A 20689-nucleotide genomic window follows, 5' to 3' on the forward strand; every position below is an offset into this window, starting at 1 on the left:
TGTACAGGATAACAAGTAGACAGTGAGAAATACAAAAGTATCTCAGCTCTGTCTCAGCTTCTTTTCCTTTCTTTTCCCAGTGGAGGATTATGGGGATTTAAGCAGCCTAAGCAAGTAAGTCGTTTTGAATTTGGCCTAATGGTTCTTCCCTTTAGGCCTTTTACTTTAGCAACTCATCCTTCTGTATGAAATGAAACAAAAACAGTCTCTAACATGCATTCAGCAGTATAATAACTCTTTTTTTTTAACATTTTCTGTCCCTAGAAGTCAAGAAATGCTGGTGAGGAATGCTCTCTCAACTTTGCTTAGTCACAAAGTGTGTGTTTTATGTTTTATACATGCATCTCAATAACTCACTGAACAAGAGTTGTTTCCCATACCATTCATTGCTGTTTCAGCAGGATGTCTGCCAAATACTTAGACTTTTCAAATTAAAAGCTCTCGTTAGCTTGTCTTGTACCTTGTAAACCCCCAAAAAAAAAATAAAAAATAAAAACTGCACCTACAAATGATGGTGTCAAACAATAGTGTGACAAAACAATTGACGTCAGTGCATTCATATCAAGATTGCCCAAGCTGCACTCTGATAATGCAAATAAATAAGGCCTATCAACATCTATTTAGTCTTACGTGCCAGTGTTATTTGTATCATCTTTAAAACGTCCCCTTTCATGCCGCAGTGTGGCGCTGTAGGAGTGCCTTCACAGGCCACGAAGAGAAACGAGAAAAACAGGCAGCATAACGTCACTTCCGCTTGTCCCCAAAATGGCGTCCTCCATGGCTGGAGACGGCGTGAGTGAGAAACAAAGTGGGAAAAAGTCAAAAAAGACTAAAACAGAAGGTAAGTTAGTGACGCTACAGGGTTGAGAGAATGTTTACTGATATTTAGCGATGAATTGACTGTGAAGTGTGGTTTACTGTTGTCTGATATTCCGCGTGTTGACATGTGTGCTGGAAGACACGCAGCAACGCTCGCTACGCGAAATATAACTGCCATTAATTTAGTTATAACACATGTTGGTTGTTCCAGTAAGTAAACCTACAGGAAATTAATATACAAGCTGTTTGGTTGCTTGGGTATTGTTGGTGTTGTATTTGCATCATTGGTGAACATATTTATCAGTTTTAAGAGAGCCTTACAGAGAGCAACATGCCATTCTGGTGGATTTAAACAGGTTGTTGGACACCATTACCGACAGAAGTAAACAATATAAACTGATTCAGTAACTAATTCAGAGACAGATTCAATAATAAATCTTCATTCGACTAGTCCATATGCAACTGCCTGTTTATAAGCCCACTGCCATGGCTAAAATAATGAAATTAATTTGACAGTGTATTTTAAAATACTACGGCTTTTATGAAGGTTATACAATTGACTACAATGTACTCAAAAAATAGTTATTTGACAATACATTTTTGATTTGCAGTCGAGCCTACAACGATTCACCAACAAATCACGTAGCAATTTTCAAATAAATTAGCCTCCATAAAGTTCTGAGACCATCCACATCCCATTTCACCCTTCATCACCCAGTCACCCATACCGAGAGAGCTGGAGACGGGTTAAGCATTGTTTTTATTAGTAACTGAAATGAGCTTTAAGTCGAATTTTAAAAAATTAAATTGTCAGATTATAGACGAAGAACAGCTTCTATGCAGAAAGTGCCGAATCACTGGGCAGTAAAAGATCTTTAAAATACTAAACTCCCAATACACTTACGGGATGTGATTATTTTATTCTAGCTGATAATAAAAAAGAAGATGGTCCTCTGTGGGAACCTAACAAAATAAAAAGGCTTAAACAGTCCCCTTCCAATATAATGACCGTGAAGCCTATGGACAGCACAGGCAACAATAATAATGCATTTTTATGTAGCAACTTTTGCATGTAAAATGCAGTGCATGTTAAAAATACACAATTTTAAAAGATAAATCACATAAACATGCATTGATAATTAGTGTGTGGTTTAAAAGGAAAGGTAGACATGATACACAAAAAAGAGAAGAAAACCTGTCTGAAGAAGAGAGTTTTTTTTTTAAATTATTTTGCATGTCTGATATAAATGCATTATATTCATTGAGCAAAATAAAGACACGTAAAAAAAATTGTAGAAAGTGCTATCGTACAAATCAAGGAGGTAGGTAGTGGCACTGTTTTCATTAGTCATTTCGACAGAGTTTGGTGTATTTGCAGATATCAGATAATACATTGTATAACTGATATTTTGCTGATAATATCATGCATCCCTATTATATAGAGAAGAAAACTGCTTTGTAACTTCCCTTGTTTTCGTGTGTGTCATTCAGTAGATGAATCAGAACTCCTGACTGTTCCTGATGGATGGAAAGAGCCAATGTTCACCAGAGAGGACAACCCGCGTGGTCTCCTGGAGGAGAGTAGCTTCGCCACACTCTTCCCCAAATACAGAGAAGCTTACCTGAAAGAGTGCTGGCCTCTTGTCGAGAAAGCTTTAGGAGATACTGTAAGTTCAGTGATACTTTTCCTTGAACTGAAAAGCGATCACAAACACTGTCAGGGCTAAATTGTTGCTCCTTTTTTGCATTCACAAATAAATAGAGTCCATTGCTAACATGGATCACAAAACCAACAGCTCCTGTCTGCCCACAAGCTAGAATGCTGATTTTCTCTGTGGAGTTTGGTGTTGGAGAGTGAGGTCCGCATCTGACCTTGGCCTGTGGCAGGAGTGTGCAAATTAACTCTTCTTTGTTGTTAAGGTATTGATTAATGATTTGTGCCACTTTCAAGCAGTTCTGATGTTGATTATGCTTCTTACAGCACATTAAAGCCTCTCTGGACCTGATAGAAGGCAGCATGACAGTTTGTACTATGAAAAAAACCTTTGACCCTTACGCCATCTTGAGAGCCAGAGATCTCATCAAGCTGCTGGCCAGGAGTGTCCCGTTTGAACAGGTGACGATTACATAGTCTGTGGTCTGTTTGTTTCTGTCTTGTGGATATTATGCAGCATGTGTTACACACTTTATTTCTTGAAGTTAGTCTTTGTGTTTTTCATTTTTACTTCTCCCCACTGCGTGCATGTGTGGCTTGTTGCGTGAATGGGGTGAAGTCTGCCATCTCTGATTGCCTTGTTTTTTTTGTTGTTGTTTTTTTCCAGGCTGTGCGGATATTACAAGATGACGTGGCGTGTGACATAATCAAAATCGGGACACTGGTGAGGAATAGAGAGCGGTTTGTGAAGCGAAGGCAGCGGCTGATTGGCCCCAAGGGTTCCACTCTAAAAGTGAGTGAGCTTTTATCATACACACGACATACCTCTAAGGCAGCACTTCATATGTTCATTGATCAGTGTTGCTTAATAAGAATTCTTTGAATTCAAAATTCAAGGCCCTTGAACCTAAATAGACATGAGTCATTGAAAGTGCTGGAATTTTGTGCAAGAAAGAATTTAAGTTGATACAGTGTACAGTGCCCACAACATCGCTTGTAATTATGTTATGTGTTATGTTTCTCATGAACACATTGTTCTTGGTGTTTTACAGTAGTTGACATCCTGAATGTTGCATTATTCCTCCTCCAGCTTCATTTTCCTCTTCTCTTCTGTCTCTCCCTTTCTTCTCATGAATCATCTTTGTGAAGTCTCCTAATTGGATAAAGTGTTGTTAGTGTCTCCCTAGATTTATTGTCAGAATGCTTAGACATAAGCTTCTTTTGACAGTAATATTAACAGGTACAACGTGGATTTGTGAACCCGCTTAAAAGAAGGTGGTTGACAACATTTGTACAGCCAGCGCTTGTTCTGCCCCTTGAGTTTTTTTCACCCTGTGTCACATGTGCATGAATTGTGCCTTCAACCCACCACTTACCAAAGTTTAGGGATGGGAGTATTTGATTATTCACTTGATTATAAAAAGGCAACCAGTTACTGTGACCATTTGTCATATATTAAAATAAACAAAGCAAATGTTAAATGTGTATATGTATATGTAAGCAAGCTCTCTGAGTCTCAGCTCCTCAGTTTACTGGTTTATTTGCTCCATGTCATGACAAATAAATCATTAATACTGAATAATTTTGGTTTGTGGACATAACAAGACATTCGACAGCATAATTTCAAGGTGTGGCAAACACTGATAGACATTTTTTGACATTTTCCGAGATCTTGTGGACCTAACAAGTACTCAATTAATCAAGAAAGTAATCAACAGTTCACAAATTGATTGTGAAAATAATCACTAGTTACAGCCTTATACATTATAGAGTTGAGCTGGAAAAGACTTTGCACTGCTGCTAAAAATGAGGCAGATGAAGAAGAAATCAGCCAATATAACCCCAGTCATGAGAAACCTGGTTAAACAAATTCCCACAGAATAGGGTTTGAGTAACATTGCAAAAGAGTGTCCCAAGGTCAAGCTACTAAACACAAATTTGAAATAAAGACTTTTACTGACGGCTGCTCTCATGTTTCTTCTGTGCAGGCATTAGAGTTGTTAACCAACTGCTATGTGATGGTGCAAGGTAACACGGTGTCAGCACTGGGGCCTTTTGGTGGTCTGAAGGAGGTAAGAGCCTCACACAGACAATTTACAGGAGATGATGTGTGTGAACTCTGACATACAGGGGGTGATCATGAGCTAATGCTAAGAGTATATACGATTCACATTTTACATAAAGATCTTGGGACGTAGATGCAGATTCTTTACTTTTTTTCTTTTTTTTTCTCCTCTGTGGTTTAGGTACGCAAAGTGGTGATGGACACGATGAAGAACATCCACCCTATCTACAACATCAAGGTACGTTCAAACTGCTGACTTTAGACCTACCATGGCTCCACAGCAGCATCCACGCCCAATGAAGATGCTTTCCATCCTTGTTCTTGAATTCCTGACGGAAATCTGTCTCTCTGGGTTTGTACGCCAAGGCTGGCGCAACCTGGAGCTGAGGGCTTGAGAGGGGAACCTGTTTTCAACAACACTCATTCTATTTAAAGTGTTGGCTTCAAGAAGAGCTGCTCACAAAGTTGTATCATTCAGTTATATTTCATATTTCAACCATTGCGGCTGAGTTGTAAATAGGGCTGGGCAATATATTGATATTTTATCTATATATTGGAATGTGATTAGATATGGTCTTTTTTTTGGTCATTGTCATATTGTGATTAAGGTGTCTGTGATGACTTCCTGGTTTTAAAGGCGGTTGCAGTGATAATCACCATTTATTATATTGAATACATTAGTGAAATACACTAAATATTATAATTTCAATACATACTGTATATGTATACAGATCATAAACAGTAGATATTTATTTTCACTTTCCATTGAGAAGTGCAAACATCTCAAAAGAAAACTTTTCACGAGTCCAGAGAAACAACCTGTGTGCAGCTTTATATCCTCATATGTTGTATGTGGGGGATATAGAGTAAAACTATCCAGATTATTTATAAGCCATATAGCTCAGCCTTATAGAAACTTTGATTTGATTTATATTGTGATATACATGGATTTTTTAGATTTTTTTTTCCGTTTCACCCAGCCCTGTTCTCACTCAGATTAATCTGGTCACCTGACAAATCACTCTTAATTGTTATGTGGTTTGCAATTGCTACATTTGACATATTCTATGCTGCATATGTGTGATAAGTCATTTTTAAAATTTTCATTATTTCTCTAGATATTTTTCTGTGTTTATTAGTTTATTTGGAAAAAAAACCAAACATGCATGGTAATGAGCATAATTTGTAAACATGGATGAAAACAGCTTGTATTTATTCCAGATTATAACAAGAATGCTACTTTGTTTGTGGTCTTTATCCAATGAATAGGAACTTTGAGTATAATAAACCACAGAGCAAATACACAAACAATAAAACAATACAACCAAACAATACACAATTAAAGTAGGCTTGATTCAGTTATATATCAATATAGTGTAGAGATAATTTTGATTTAAAATGCCCATGAAGAGGCAAAATGTGGTGCTAAATAAGTGAGTTTGCAGACCTAGTACTGTATACACGATGTGATAAAAATGTATCAAAGCCTTCTTGCTGAACGTCATCCACTGATGTCTTCCATGTCAGCGTCACCTCTTTCCATATGCTTTGCTGGTGTGACTCTGTCTCTCAGACACTAATGATCAAACGGGAGCTGTCCAAAGACCCGGACCTGCGGACACAGAGCTGGGAACGTTTCCTGCCCAAGTTCCGACACAAAAACCTGGCCAAGCGCAAGGAGCCCAAAAAGAAGACAGTGAAGAAGGAGTACACGCCGTTCCCTCCAGCTCAGCCAGAGAGTCAGGTAAGACACCACATTCCTCTACAACTGCCTCAGTATTATAGCAACATGGGTCACTCATTTTAATATGTAAAGGAAAGTTCCCCTCATTTATTGAGATGTTGAAACGACTAATTTATACAATCATTTCATCTTTTTGTTATAGACTGACAAAGAGCTGGCTACAGGAGAGTTCTTCCTGCGTGAAAGTGTGAAAAGAAGGAAGAAGATGGAGGAGATCAAGGTGAGTCGTGTCACTAATAGAGTACTGTTATGCTGCTTTCCATTTTCATAGCATGTCGTTACTGGGAGTGACCTCGCGTCAAGTTCACTGCCTTCCTGTTGAGAAGTCAGAAACGCAAACGTAGGGGTGGATGATATGACGATATTTGATTGTGAAGGTCATAGTAACATTCTATCCTTTGCTGTTCTTTGTTCTTGCGCAAGCACATCACACTTTTTTTTCTCAGCTGAATCGCATTATTTGCTAGTCCGCTTCACGTCTGCTATAGAGAAGTACAGGCAGTGCCATGGATTTCTCATTCCCCACCCTGTTTGATTCAGAGTGTAGCTGGAAGCCATGGCTAAAAAAATGAAAATAAAATTTAGGAGTTGGTCTCTTAAAAGAAACTATCAACTATATACGCGTTTTCCCCAAACAACATGAGTTGTAACTAATACAAAAATATTGTTAGTTGCAGTCATGTTATATTGATGAATAAATGGTGGGAAAATGCTGATAAAGACAGTTAGCTGATTGGGCAACAGAAAAACATCACATCGCCTACCAAGTAAAGGTGCTGTTCTCAGTAGAAACGCAAGCCTGACCAGGGCTTTACGATTCCATACCACACTGTACCAAACCACACCGTACCATGATGGAAACACAGCATAAGACTAAAGCAGTAGAGCACAGTTCCTGTTCCAGGAAGTGGCTTTTCTCTTTAAACTCCTCGGTCACTAATTGGCAGACTGTGGTTCAGATCTGGACCAGGCACTATCCTTTCACATTAATAGGATGATATCTGCTTTAATGGCACTAAAGGTCCAGGAAATTACATATGCTGTCAATTACCAAGTGATGACACACATATCAGTGAATTTGTGGTCTCCCTGAATGCACGAGTAGAGCATCTGCATCACTGAACGTCTTATTTGAGGTCAGGTCACATGATTACAGCAGCCACACCGAGTTCCTGGGATTAGAGTTTGTGTTTTACGAGAGAGTGCTTAGTAAAGGCACTCTCCTGTTTCGGTTCCCTGAATCTATTCTTTCCTTTCTTTCTTTTTTCTTTCAACAATGCTTTTATTGTGAAATATTTGCATGGCTGATGGATACGTAACCTCGTACTGAAAGGTTTATTACAGAGCAGGATTTAAACGTTAAAAATGGCATAACATAGGGAAACCCTGTGTAAAACAGAGCAGCAGCTGCCGTGATAATAAGAGGAAAGTAACTTCATGTGTTGTAATGTGAGCAGATGAAAATGTAGTTGGCGCAGAGTTTTAGTAAACAAAAAGTAAAGGATGAACGTAATGTGTAATCAGTGTAATTAATTCACACTTCATTTTAGCCTCATATTTTTTTTACATATGTGTAAGTCATTTTGTTTAAAAAAATAAATAAATATAAATGTTTTTTTTTTCACCCATCCTCTTCAAATAATAATAAAATTATCTAAATTTTATTTCACTATACTAAATTTGAATGGAAATTCAGTTGTTGACTACACACAGTCACTGATACATGCATTTGAATATACAATATACTGGACTTATGTGACACTATGATGTTCTGGAACATTTCTCAATCTGGACCTCTTGGGATTTTAATTGACAACACCTGGGCTGAATCACCACGACTTTGTTTTCATTTAGTGTCTACTGCAGAAACTCGGCCTGAAATACCAAGGCAAGAATTAGAAAACTCATGTGTGACTCATTGTTCCTCTTTCTCAGGTCAAACAAGCAGAGGCATTGACTAAGAAGCAGGAGCAACGTAACAAAGCTTTCATCCCTCCTAAAGAAAAGCCTTTAATGAAGAAGACCGTAAAAGGTAAAAATCATCTTTGTTGTCGGAAAACAAAACAAAGCAAATCTGCATGAAACTGAGTGTTGCTATATTACACTTTCTCTCTCCAGCACTTGAACCGTGGTGTGAGTGGTTGACACACACACACCTCACAGAGCACCTCATTAGTGGTGGGGATTTTGCAGAAAGCTTGTTTTTATTATTGAAAAGACTCGAACCAATCAATCAATTTTATAATAGATTATATAATATATAGATTTTACAATAATAGATAGTAATCAATTAATAATTACTACTACTAAACTTGCACAGCCATTTCAAAAGCATCATGTTCCAACTTCATAGCAAATATTCTATGTGGGAAATAAATGTGTGTGCTTTTATGTGAAATTTAGGGTTTGTGGTATTTGATTTCTACATTTCCACCATTTCCTGATCCAGTGTTTTTGACTCAGTCGTAAGTCGATAGTCAGAACTCTGCAGATCTCTTGCTAAATGAAACACAGCTGAAAGCCATGCTGCATCTTCTCAGCATCAAACACTGATGTGATGGATTCAAGTGTTTTCTTGTATGATTTAGCTCCATGAGACATAATTAAATGCACACAGGTGTTTGGAAATAAGTTTCCTTTTTCTCCTTAAATAGCATTTACAACACTACATATATGTATGTATGTGTGTATATATACACGAGTTGAGCCGACTAGTGCGAGAACTGTATAATGGAAATGTAAGTAAGTGTAGAACTAACTTGTGTTCCACGTGTGTCACAGCTCCCACAGAAAACAAGCTGGACATCGAAGCCATCAAGGCAAAGGTACAAAAAGCCAAAACCAAGAAACTGGGAGCTCCACCAGTGAACCCGTCTCCTCCAGCCAGCAGCACAGACAAGAAGAAGAAGAAGAACAAAAACAAGGGCTAACCTAGCTGCTGTTTGCTGGACAGAGTAAGGACTTGGTAAAGACGTCATGTCAGACATGTTTGTATGTGCTTGCCTCAAAAAAAGTTCAAATACAAACTGACAATTCCTTTTTTTTTTTTTTATCAAACTACATTTCTGCTTTGAGGAATTGTTTATTCTTGTATATTTCTTTCTGTGGAGACCAGGTGTGTTAAAGAGCAAAAGATTTCCCTCTTGTTGTCGTCATTTTTGTCCAGATTATGTACGGTCAGTATTTATATATTGAATAGTGTATATTTTTCTCTCTAATAATGATTGATGTGTGTTCAGGAGGCAGCGAGATGGAAAAAAATGTGTAGTTTTTGTAATTTGCTGTTGAAGGTTTTTAAACCTCTGATATTAAAAATATCAGGGTTCCCACACGTCCTTGAAGTGCGTGAAAGTTTGTGAACAATGAGTAAATAATAATAAGCAAGAGAAAACAAATACTGCGTGAAGCCCGGGAAATGCAAATTCCAAGATCTCTGGCTCACCAAAGAAAATTTCAAAGACTGGCCAAGATCCCAAGAACAATCACTTGGCCAGATGCCGAGTGCCAACAAATCAATAAAACTGGATGCCATGGGAACAGCGGCTCTTACAAGTTGCCCTCCCATCTTTAGCTGTGTCAGCACATTCAGTCCTTGAATCCTGGATAGTCCTTGACAAAGTCCTTGAATTTGATGTCAACCAAGGTGTGGGAACCCTGATATATGATTTGGGACAACAAAAAATGTCAATAGCTAAAAACCTAACATCATCATTTTAACGCCATATTCAGATTAACACTGGGGTTCTACTCATAGCAGAAGACATCAGGGTAGAAGTAATGGACTGCAAATGCAGCGATGAAGGTGAGGGTGAGGGCAACAGGCCGAACAACAAGAATAGACACAAAGTTGGAGTCAGGCGCAGCCAGAGCAGGATCCCAGTCTGGACTCCAGTTGTAGCCTAGAAACACAGATGATGGAGGCAGTGGTTTTCAGAGGAGTTTATACTGTTTCGTCTGTGATATATAGAAATAAAACTTTCTGTACAGTGACCCACATTTTAAAGATGGTAATTGCCCTCATTGCCCCACATCTATCATGACCAAATGTGTGGTTAATGTACAGCCATATCTGTAACGCCGTATATCATTTTTAATTGGTAAACAAATTTTTTAAGCATATACACATAAATCTTAACTTTAAGTTTGGGGAAATGCAGCAAATTTGTTTGGGGACCCAAAAAAGAATTTCTCCCACAACCCATCTGTGGATCTTGACCCAGTGTTTCTGATACATACAGTAAATGTTATTATTGTATTGTCACTTACTTTTCGGCGAATCTCGCTCTTTGTTACCTGCAGAGACATTAAAAGTGGCATTTCATGGTTTTTGAAGTGTGGTTGTATGAGGTACCGAGTTTCATTTACATCGGAACATGGAAGTCGGAACACTGTTTTGGTTGAGAAAAAAGCAAGGAAACATGAGTCTGGTGCTAGCCATTGTTAGCAATACCAGTATTAGCAACACGTCTACGGTTGGTAATTTTATAGTACTGTGTGTAAGACTGATTTATTGTTGGATAAATATGACAGGAATGCTTTTGGTGGAAAAAGTATTGTTTGTATGGTGGCAGCCATACAAACAATACTGCCTGAGCTATGCACATCCTCTGTGCCAAGAGCCAGCATGACAGACAAGATTCTAGAGGGAATTTTTCCCACTTTCCAAAAGGCTTATCTCCTAATATCTACAGTTGCTTATGTGTTTTTATTAAAAATATATTTCTATTTTTATTTCATTGTTAGACAGCACTGCAAACCAAAGTTTGTGTCGCAAACTGCTCACTCCCTACACCAAACTCCATAGAGAAAATCTGCACAGGAGTTGTTAAACCACTGCTGCCTCCACCTGTAAGTTCAAATGTGTTATTTTGTGACTTCTATATCTGAAATGCATTCTTTATTATTTAAATAAGTTACCCACACTTACCAAAGAGGCACCAGCAGCATGTAAAACACTGACTTAATCTATGGACCTTAGTGAAGGAGAGTGAACGATGTACAAACTTCAGTTTCTGGCCAGAAAAGGCTGTCTAATGGCAAGATAAAGTCATTCTTGTGATGTCGGCTTAAACCCCCTCCAGTATTTGGTCCAATCTTACTGAGTTTAAAGCCTTCCTAAAGCATTAATTGTGTTTTGTCATTTTAATGCCTCAAGACCTATATCCTCTTTACTAAATATCTAAATAAATATTTCATCTTAGTCACACCACTGGTGTTCATTTCCTGTGATGGCAAAAAAACTGACCACCATAGGAAATGAGCTGGGTCAAGTGAAAGTACTTTTTATATTGTAGACTTAAGCAGGTGTAGATGTTATTAGGTGAGGCTTTAAGTACAATCATTTTTAGATCCCAATAACTGTTTACAGAGGTCACTTCAAAACAGAATATGAAACTTAAATGTGAGTGAAAATAGTTAAAAACACTATAAAATGAAACGTTTAATGGTTTTATGACAAAGTACAATAACAGAAGTATTATAGCAGCTCAGCCTCAAACTTCCGCTACTGAGGTTTCTGACTCCGGATGACCTGGTTGACGCGCTTTGCCTTGGCGATCGCTCTTTTGTACTCTGATTGAATGTCCAGGCTGTTTGTTTAGTTGCAATATATTGGTTTATTGCTGTGCGTTTCTTTGCATAATGAAATTCCTTCAAATAATCCACAAACATTCACGAGTAGCGCCTCCGCGGTACAGCGGTCAAAAACCGTTTGCCCTTCCGGTTCACAAACCTGACAAGGACAGTGATATTGCCACCTATATACACACCTGAGCTCCCCCTCTGAGAGCACAGCGACCCCACACACACATTGAGTGAATTACACCAAACCCTCATACCACAATTAAACACATTCGGCTTCTATACACCGGCCCCTAATTGTTAATGGCAGCCTGACATAACAATTCAAACACAACAAGACAGGAGCAAATAATGTGTTGATACAGTTACATTAAAGTGCAGTACAGACAAATCTATATTCCATGTACCAAACAAAGTTTCGTCACTGGCCTTTCAATAATGTTGGCCCTTGTCTGTAACCTCACGGAACCAGCCCTTGTTTATCTGGAAAAACCTCCAGAACCCTGCCAAGCAGCCATGAGTGGTTCCAGGCCATAGCATCCTCTGAGAGCTTTGATTGGCTCTCTGTCTGTCTGTCCACTTCTGTTTTCAGCTGCAGATTCTCTTGCTGCAGAAGCCGATTCTTCTGAGTCTCCTGGTTTAATTCCTCCTTCTCCTTCTGACCACGCCCTTCATGCTCGTCCCAATTCTCCTTCTGCTGCACCAAAACACAATACTTGTTGTGCAGCGTCCTGTGTTCATTCTCTAGTGCCCTCTGTTTGCCTTTCAACGATGCATGCTGACTGATCAGCTGCTCATACTCGTACGCTTGCCTTTCCTGAACACTCAGCAGGCGTTCGTGGTCACTGAGCACACTTTCTCGAGCCCGCCATGCCTCCTCACGCTGTCGCTGCCATGACTCTACCTCCGTCTCCAAGGCTGTGACTTGACCTTGCAGCACAGCATTCTGGGCCGTCAGAGACACACTCTGAGAGGAGAGTGTGGAGTTCTCCACCTGCAGTTTTGCCGTTTGTGTGAGTAAGCCTGAATTCTGTTCCTGTAGGGTGGTGGTGTGTCGCTGCAGTGCCACCATCTGGTTGTTAAGAGAAGTGTTCTGGTTCTCCAACTGCTTGATCTGGTCCTTCACTTTTACCTCACGGACCCTCGCCTCACTGTTAGACTGAGCACGCTCCTGAAGAGACGCCACTGCCTCAGACAGGTGCTGCTTCTCATTTAACTCATAGCTGTACTGCTTGACCAGCATTTCTTCGAGCTTGCACACAGAGATCCTGTTCACCATCGCCAAGGGCAGTTCCACCTCCGAAGCACCACTGTTTCCATTCAGTGGTCCGTTAACAACCCATCCAAGCACTGTCTTTATAGCATATGGGCCATTCCCGCTACTGTTAATGACCTCCCAGGGTTCTAAAATCCTGGGAGCGTTAGTTCCAATTAACAGGTCGACGTTTGCTTTTATGTTTGGGATGTTTACCTTGGACAAATATGGCCACTTTGCCAGTTCTTCAGATGTTACCATGTTATTAATATTGACTGGCATTTGTGTCTGTGTGAGAACCTCTGGGAGAATATGAAAGTCATTGCTGTCCAGAGTAGATACCTCCAAGCCAATTAATGAATATGCTGGAACCACTTTTTTCTGCCCCATCGTGCTCAACAGGAAGTTGTTTTTTCTCCCTGTGATGTTTAGCTTCCGCATTAGTTGTTCTGAGCAGAATGTGGCTGAACTTCCTGGATCCAAAAAGGCATACGTTTTTATTATGTGATTTCCCTTTGCACTTTTGACCTTCACAGGCAGGATGGATAACACACACCGGTCCTTACCGGCCCCTGTATATCCACATGTTTTAGGTGAAGTTGGCTGGTGAGATGTTTCAGACTTTTCCGGGGCTGGTTGCCTTTTAATATGAAGCACAGTGGGGTGGGTTTGACTACATATTTTACATGTCAAGCGATCCTCACAGTCCCGACTCATGTGTCCCACACATAAACATGCAAAACAAACCCCCCTTTGCCTCAGAATCTGAATCTTTTCCTTGTGCTTCCAACCATTGAACTGTTTGCAGTCCTCCAAAGAGTGGCTACGAGCACAGCAAAGGCATTCAGTCTTTTCTGGGCCTGCTGTGGGCTCCTCAACCTTTTCCAGCGCTTCCATAGATGTTATAGTGGTGGCCATGACATTTCCTTTCATATTATATCGAGGTTGTGCTTTAAACCCAGTGACAGACTTTATCCCAGCAACACCAGATGACTCCTGTATCTCACCAAACAAAGGGTCAGAAAGAATACTGACACGACGCTCAATGAACATAACCATATCCATGAAGCAAGCTGGTTGATTGGTTGTCTCCATTATGTCATGGGCTATGGTCCTCCATTGCTCCCTCATTCTGAATGGCAGCTTTGACACAATGGCTCTTATATTTACTGGCATATTCAGTTCCTGCATGTACTGAAGCTCTTCCATTACATTGCAGCATCCACGCAGAAATAATGAATAGGCTTGCAGAGTTCTTACGTCCTCAGATTTAATTGTCTGCCAGGCCAGAGCCTTTTCCATATAAGCACTTGCAATTTTGTACTGATTTCCAAAATGTTTCTGGAGAAGTTCCTTTGCTACTGCATAACCACGCTCTGGAGCCATATGCTGGCAGCTTCGCACCAGTTCACGTGGCTGTCCTCTTGTGAACTGTTCCAGATAGTATAAACAATCCGCTTGTCCTGCCTTTTCCTCTACTCCTTGCTCAAAGGCTTTGATGAACGTCCTGTAATGGAGAGGGTCCCCCTCAAATGTGGGAATATCTCGTGGTGGTAGTGTCATCATATGCTGTTGCTGTACCAGAGCTGCTGTTATTTCATTTTGCCTTTGCATTATGGTAAGTATGTCAGGTGGACTTTGGCCAATGTGGTGTTGTTGCATAGGTTGAGCAGTTGATGACTGGTGTTGAAAATGCAGCGATGTTTCAGATATATTGACCTGTTGCTGCTGTTTTTGGCTGCACTGATGCATTGAAGCAGCTTGGACCCATTGCTCAGTTTCCTTGGGTTGCACATCCTTTAATATGGTTTCCTTGGGTGGTAGTGACCATTTTGACAATCCATTTTGTGTTGATTTCCATCCAACAGGACGGTACATCTTTGCCATAGGGTTCAACGTGGTGACAGAGTTTTCAAGCCTTTTCTTTTTCTCCTTTTCCAAATAGGAATTCATGCCATTGCTGTGTGCTTGAGAAGAACCTCTCCACTCTGAAGCCTGTAATACAGCCAGCTTAGCAGTGGATGCAGCTATTTCAGCTTGTAAATCAAGCTGTTCTCTTTTTCTTTTCAGCTGCTGTTCCTGTTCCTCCAAGTCATGCCTTTCTTTTAAAGCTGCAGCCAGAGCAACAAGCGCTGCCCTTTCTGCTTCAACCTTTATGGCTGCAGAGGATACAGTACTTGATCTTACACTACTACGGCTCCTATGGCTCGAGTGCTTACTAATATTTGAAACACTGTCATTAGGATTAATTTCGTCCACAACATTACCATTTTCATTTGCAACACTGTCATCATTTGACACCCACATTTTTGTGTTAGCAATACACTCATTAATATGCAACATTTTTGCCTTGAACCATATTTCATGTTTTTCCTTTTCCTCACATGGCAAAGAATCCAACAAATTATTATGCATGTATTTTGCTTCATGACAGACTTCCAACAATTCATCAAGAGCATCCTGTACCTTTGTTTTATCATGCTTTAGCATCAAATCTTGTATTGATTTTCTTATGATGGCTGTTTGATTTAACTTAGCTTTTCTGCCAGACTGCAACCTGTCTAATTCATTAGCAAGGGCCTTTGCAGTGAGTTTAACCACACGTTTTTGGGTTTGCGTTTCAATACCGCCAGCCATACTACTAGATGTAATAACATTTTGCACATTAGTCCCAGCAGCTTCAATTGTGTCCGACATAGCGCTGCTTCTTCTCATGATGAATAGTCAGTTCATAAACAGCCAGCAGCAATCAACGGATGCGACGCAAAGTTTATTGTCCCCCTCGCTTCGGCGACCAATGCATTGGGTTTATGCCCGGCGATGTGTGCACACAATTTCAATGGCCATTTACCGGTGTAGCGCTACACATACCTCCGTGCGTTGGGCGCCATGCGGTAGTTCCATGGTCTGATGGTCCGATGATCCGATGGTAATGGTCCGATGATCCTATGCTCCACAGTCAGGTTCAGCTCCAGCACCGCTCTCCGGCGTCTCGATATCCACGTCCAGACGCTCTCCAAATCCCTCAAAGTCCAAACCGCTTCCAGCAGCTCCCCCCGTCTTGCGCTCTCGTGAGCGGGTGCGATGACGGCGTTCACGGGATCTGGACCTCCGGCGTTCTCTTCGTTCCGTACCAAACGTGCCTTAAGTGTCCCACAAAGTTCCAACTGGTGCAGGTTTTTGACTAATATTATAGCAGCTCAGCCTCAAACTTCCGCTACTGAGGTTTCTGACTCCGGATGACCTGGTTGACGCGCTTTGCCTTGGCGATCGCTCTTTTGTACTCTGATTGAATGTCCAGGCTGTTTGTTTAGTTGCAATATATTGGTTTATTGCTGTGCGTTTCTTTGCATAATGAAATTCCTTCAAATAATCCACAAACATTCACGAGTAGCGCCTCCGCGGTACAGCGGTCAAAAACCGTTTGCCCTTCCGGTTCACAAACCTGACAAGGACAGTGATATTGCCACCTATATACACACCTGAGCTCCCCCTCTGAGAGCACAGCGACCCCACACACACATTGAGTGAATTACACCAAACCCTCATACCACAATTAAACACATTCGGCTTCTATAAGAAGTGTCTTCATATTAAAAACCTGACTAATAAATACTCACAGCAGAGCTTGTTCCCACACGAGACTTTACATCCAGAGGTGGTTTGATTGCTAGATTCAAACGGTCGCATTCCATTCATGTTGCCCCTGCACATGCATAATTATTTATGTTAGATGTCTGTAGATGTTCATGCACTAGTCAATCATGACCAAACCAGTGTTTCCTAAACTTTCTATATGAGGACCCACTGTTAAAGATGGCAATCACAACATAAGTCTTGACTCATTGTGGATAAGCTTTACCCTCATGCACCTTTAAAAAACTCTCTTCATCTCAAATTCAAAAAATGCTTTTTAAAAACACTTGCCACCTGCTGAAAATAAAATAAGTTTAGAATGGATTACAATGTGTACATTTTATGTCCTTGAGGTGACGAATGTAACAATTTTTTCTATGCAGTGTATTATAGACATGTCGTAAAACAGGTTGGATTTTAAAATATCACAGAGAATGCTATCACATTTTATGCCATGTGCACTAACAACCAAAACTATTAATAAATAAGATGAGAAAGCATCAAATGGAACCCGTTGCATGAGGTGTATCTCAAAACACTCATCAGTGGAGGATACATTCATGTTTTGTTGACTCTCAGTTCTTTGTGGATGTGTTGAACTCACCGTGGAGCATAGTTACAGATAAAAATAACCCCATCTCTGCTGTTAAAGTGAGCAACACCATTTGGGCACCGCTGGACGGCACAGCCCACTTTGTAGCTGCTGTCCCACACAACCTGTAGGCAAGGGTCAAATATATGTGAGGACCCCCATTTGATGTGGTACAGTATTATGGACAAAAAAAGGGGAAACATACCTGTGTGTAGTGTGTACACACGTTACTGCAGGTGTTCCGCTGGTAGTCGTAGTCCGCCTTCTCGTCCTCCCAGCTTTTGATTGCTGTCTTCACATTGAAGGACGATGGTGGGGATCCTGTCCAGATGTTCTCCCCCACTGAGGAGAAGGTGGGGTGCACACGCCGGGCATCGTCGAGGTAGATGTTGTGTTTGAACACGCATTGCTTTGCCCACGCTCTGGCAGTGATGGCCAAGCCCGCGTCCCATGACTGGACAAACAAAGAGAAAGAAACCATGACGCTGCTGTTCTTTACACTGAGCAGCTCTTTTTTTTCCTCCTGTTTTTCCAAGTCAAAAATATCAATTGAAATAATCTGCATCAGGGGTCAAACTCAAATGACCTGGGGGCCAATGAGTGTTGAGTCTGGGGGGCAGTCTTGAGGAAAAATATTTAGGGAAAAAAAGGCTGTTCAGTAGGGGTGGGCCTTTAAGTGATAATATAATATTCTAACGTGTATAGTTTGATTTGACTTTTTTAGCACAGAAATGTAGTCGCACACCAAAGCACCAAACACACTGGTTTTGTTGCTTGTGCTTGCTGGTAAAGTAAATAAATATTTCTCTGTCCATTCGCTCTGGAACTGACAATTTTCTATGTCAACTTTGTGTTGCTTTAGCTAGACGAAGGACATCATGATGCACTTTGTCAGTTCAGTTCCGTTAATGTGAGCGTCTCTGACCTGTCCCGCCCATGAAGAATGTAAGAGCAGCGTGAGTGGCACCTGTTGCAGCCCATCCCCCCCAGACTCTACGGTCACCTCTGCTAACACCTAATATTCAGCGTTGTCTGGAGAACCAGCTTGACATAATGCTCGTGGCTGCCTTCAAGGACACAAGGAAATACAGCAACTTAACAATTACACCTTTTTAAGTTTACTATATCTTAATTATTATTAATATGTTCTCCACTTTTTCTCTCTGTTAAACAACATTTTTGTTTTTGCTTTGCGAACGCTCACTCTCCCACACCAAAGTCCATAGAGAAAATCCAATCCAATCCAACTTTATTTGTTAAGCACTTTAAACAAACCACAATGGACCAAAGTGCTGTACAGAATAAATAAAAGGCATAATAAATAAAAGGTTCAAAATTAGATAAAACAGCTTAAAATAAATTAGAATCATAAAATACAATAAGAATTAGCAGCCATACAATAAAAAAAAACAATAAAGTCTATTCAAATTAAAATATGTAAAATAAATAAAAACCAAACGTCTCATGAAGTGTCAAAGGCCAAGGAGAAAAAAATGAAAATGAGTTATTGTACCTCACAGCTGTTAATGATCCACTGCTGCCTCCATCAGTACGTTCAAATGTGTTATTCTGAGACTTTGGTCTTTGAAATCTTTCATTCGGTGACACAAACTCATCAATACTTGTGTTGGAGAGATGATGTAATATCACAGAATCACTGTGACCTACCATGTAGAACATGTTGCTTGCAGATGGGCTGACAGACGACCGAGCCCTGTTGTGTTCCATCACACAGTCCTCAATGAACTTGGCGTCAGTGATCTCGGGCAGCTCCACCGAGGATGCCCCCACGTCCAGGATGATCCAGGCCCACAGTAACATCCTTACCACAATCCCCATGCTTCACAGGACACCAGTGCACAAGCAGAAGTAAAGAAGCAGCAGTTTGTTAAACCCCTACAGGAAATTACACAGTTAAGAGGAACAGGATGTATGAGCTGTTTATATATGACTGTGTGTCAAAAACAGAGGGTGATTAGAACGAGGGCACCTCAGGCTCAGTGCAGCTGCAAGGTTTAGTCGAGTGTGACTTGGTGAAGTGAAAATGAAAAATGTTTTTGATCGTAGCTATTTACATCATGACATAACAGGTGGCAATCTGCAGTTTCATTAGATGTCACCAATTCTTACACATTGGGCCTTTAACAACTGTGGGATGGAATGTCATAATGTCTACTATGCACACGTTTCTCCATTAGTTTGCGTCAGGGGGATTGCATCGAGGTTGCTTCATTATGTCAGTCCACAGCAGTGAGTGTGGTTGCATGAGAACCAGCATAAGACATGCGTGATCACTGTAAGGAAATCAGATTATATATTATACCTTCAGTTCAGTTTTTTTTATATCTGAAGAACATGTTTCAGCTTGCAGGGACACAGGAGCTGCTGCATCATTTAGTGAAGTGAAATCCGACCAAAGGATTTCGAAACGCCAGTAATAAGATAACGTGAAGATCAGAAGTCAAAAACCAGCACCCACTGAAATGAGTTTACTGTACTTTATTCCTGAGTGAACAATGTTTCACTTTTGTTTCACACAAAAACAGGACAGGAAAGGTTTTTGGTTTGTCCCTTCTAGGCTACTGTAGGGGCATGTTGACAGCTCTGGGCTCCCTGTGTGGACCACTCACATGTGATTATATAAAATGTCTTTTGAAGTTATTGGTTAATTTACATAATAATAAGGTCCAGTGTGTACTTGTGACATGTAATGGTGAGACTGCAGACTGCAATGCACGGAGAACTCCTCTGCCCAAGCCTACTCTTTCCAGGTGCATCAAGAGACTATGCTGGCCATGTTTTTTTCTTTGCTTGAAAAGTACACTTCTGCTTCATAATGCAAAACACACACTCTGGGTGGTGGGACTGTTTTGGGCTGCTCTACAAACATGACAGCACAAGATGGCGGCCCCTGTAAAGCTAGGCCCTTGCCTAAAGGCTAAGTGATAGGTTTTGGATCTCGGAATTACAAGGTCATTGAGTGTTCTATACACTGAACTTGGATTTCTTACTCAGAAACTTGGAGCAACCTCAACAACCCCAATATGGGATTCCAGATGGCTGCCACTCTACAAACACACACCACCACTTTTACGTTAGTAGCATTTCTATCATATTTGTTTCACAGTAAAGCAGTCATACACATAATATTGTTTAATTTTGTTTAAAGTTTGTGTTTCCGACTTCTAAACTGGAATGCAGTGAACTTGGGGGTGAAGTCACTAACAGTTCAGAGTTCCTGATATAAATGGGATGCAGCTTCTATGGCTATGAAAACCAAACCATTTTTTTATTTTAAAGTGACACACTCACATACCTGGATAAAATGTTCAATTAAACCCTCC

The 20689-nt window shown here is 40.4% G+C and overlaps 2 protein-coding genes across 4 annotated transcripts; one reads left to right on the forward strand and one right to left on the reverse strand.

Moving 5' to 3' along the window:
- Positions 1 to 753: 753 nt before the first annotated feature.
- On the forward strand, positions 754 to 10608 carry krr1 (KRR1 small subunit processome component homolog). Of its 2 annotated transcripts, none has more exons than XM_044021415.1 (10): positions 754 to 841; positions 2311 to 2486; positions 2801 to 2935; positions 3141 to 3266; positions 4462 to 4545; positions 4720 to 4776; positions 6112 to 6282; positions 6425 to 6502; positions 8218 to 8314; positions 9064 to 10608. In XM_044021415.1, exons 1-10 carry the CDS (start codon positions 766 to 768, stop codon positions 9210 to 9212), a joined length of 1149 nt encoding a protein of 382 aa, XP_043877350.1. In that variant the 5' UTR covers positions 754 to 765; the 3' UTR covers positions 9213 to 10608. The 2 variants fall into 2 exon arrangements, with proteins under 2 accessions (XP_043877350.1, XP_043877351.1); XM_044021416.1 differs by having other exon boundaries at positions 2314 to 2486.
- On the reverse strand, positions 9542 to 19242 carry glipr1a (GLI pathogenesis-related 1a). 2 transcript variants are annotated; one of them, XM_044021417.1, is made up of 6 exons: positions 19014 to 19238; positions 17551 to 17799; positions 17358 to 17470; positions 16738 to 16823; positions 10549 to 10575; positions 9542 to 10181 (listed from the first exon to the last, which is right to left on the reverse strand). In XM_044021417.1, the coding sequence occupies exons 1-6, from the start codon at positions 19182 to 19184 to the stop codon at positions 10027 to 10029; spliced, it is 801 nt and encodes a 266-aa protein (XP_043877352.1). In that variant the 5' UTR covers positions 19185 to 19238; the 3' UTR covers positions 9542 to 10026. The 2 variants fall into 2 exon arrangements, with proteins under 2 accessions (XP_043877352.1, XP_043877353.1); XM_044021418.1 differs by lacking the exons at positions 9542 to 10181; positions 10549 to 10575 and adding an exon at positions 11710 to 11757 and having other exon boundaries at positions 16702 to 16823; positions 19014 to 19242.
- Positions 19243 to 20689: the final 1447 nt, after the last annotated feature.

This window comes from Solea senegalensis, linkage group LG3 (genome assembly GCF_019176455.1).
Source record: "Solea senegalensis isolate Sse05_10M linkage group LG3, IFAPA_SoseM_1, whole genome shotgun sequence".
In the NCBI taxonomy this organism is placed as follows: Eukaryota; Metazoa; Chordata; class Actinopteri; order Pleuronectiformes; family Soleidae; genus Solea; species Solea senegalensis.

Excerpts from the sequence above, each read along its gene's own strand:
- krr1 (XM_044021415.1), top strand. The coding sequence starts at position 766 with ATGGCGTCCTCCATGGCTGGAGACGGCGTGAGTGAGAAACAAAGTGGG. Across the intron at positions 2,936-3,140 it reads GGAGTGTCCCGTTTGAACAG|GCTGTGCGGATATTACAAGA; the intron begins GTGACGATTACA and ends GTTTTTTTCCAG. Across the intron at positions 6,503-8,217 it reads AGAAGATGGAGGAGATCAAG|GTCAAACAAGCAGAGGCATT; the intron begins GTGAGTCGTGTC and ends CCTCTTTCTCAG.
- glipr1a (XM_044021417.1), bottom strand. The coding sequence starts at position 19,184 with ATGGGGATTGTGGTAAGGATGTTACTGTGGGCCTGGATCATCCTGGAC. Across the intron at positions 17,800-19,013 it reads CAAGCAACATGTTCTACATG|TCATGGGACGCGGGCTTGGC; the intron begins GTAGGTCACAGT and ends TTGTTTGTCCAG. Across the intron at positions 16,824-17,357 it reads ATCTGTAACTATGCTCCACG|GGGCAACATGAATGGAATGC; the intron begins GTGAGTTCAACA and ends ATGCATGTGCAG.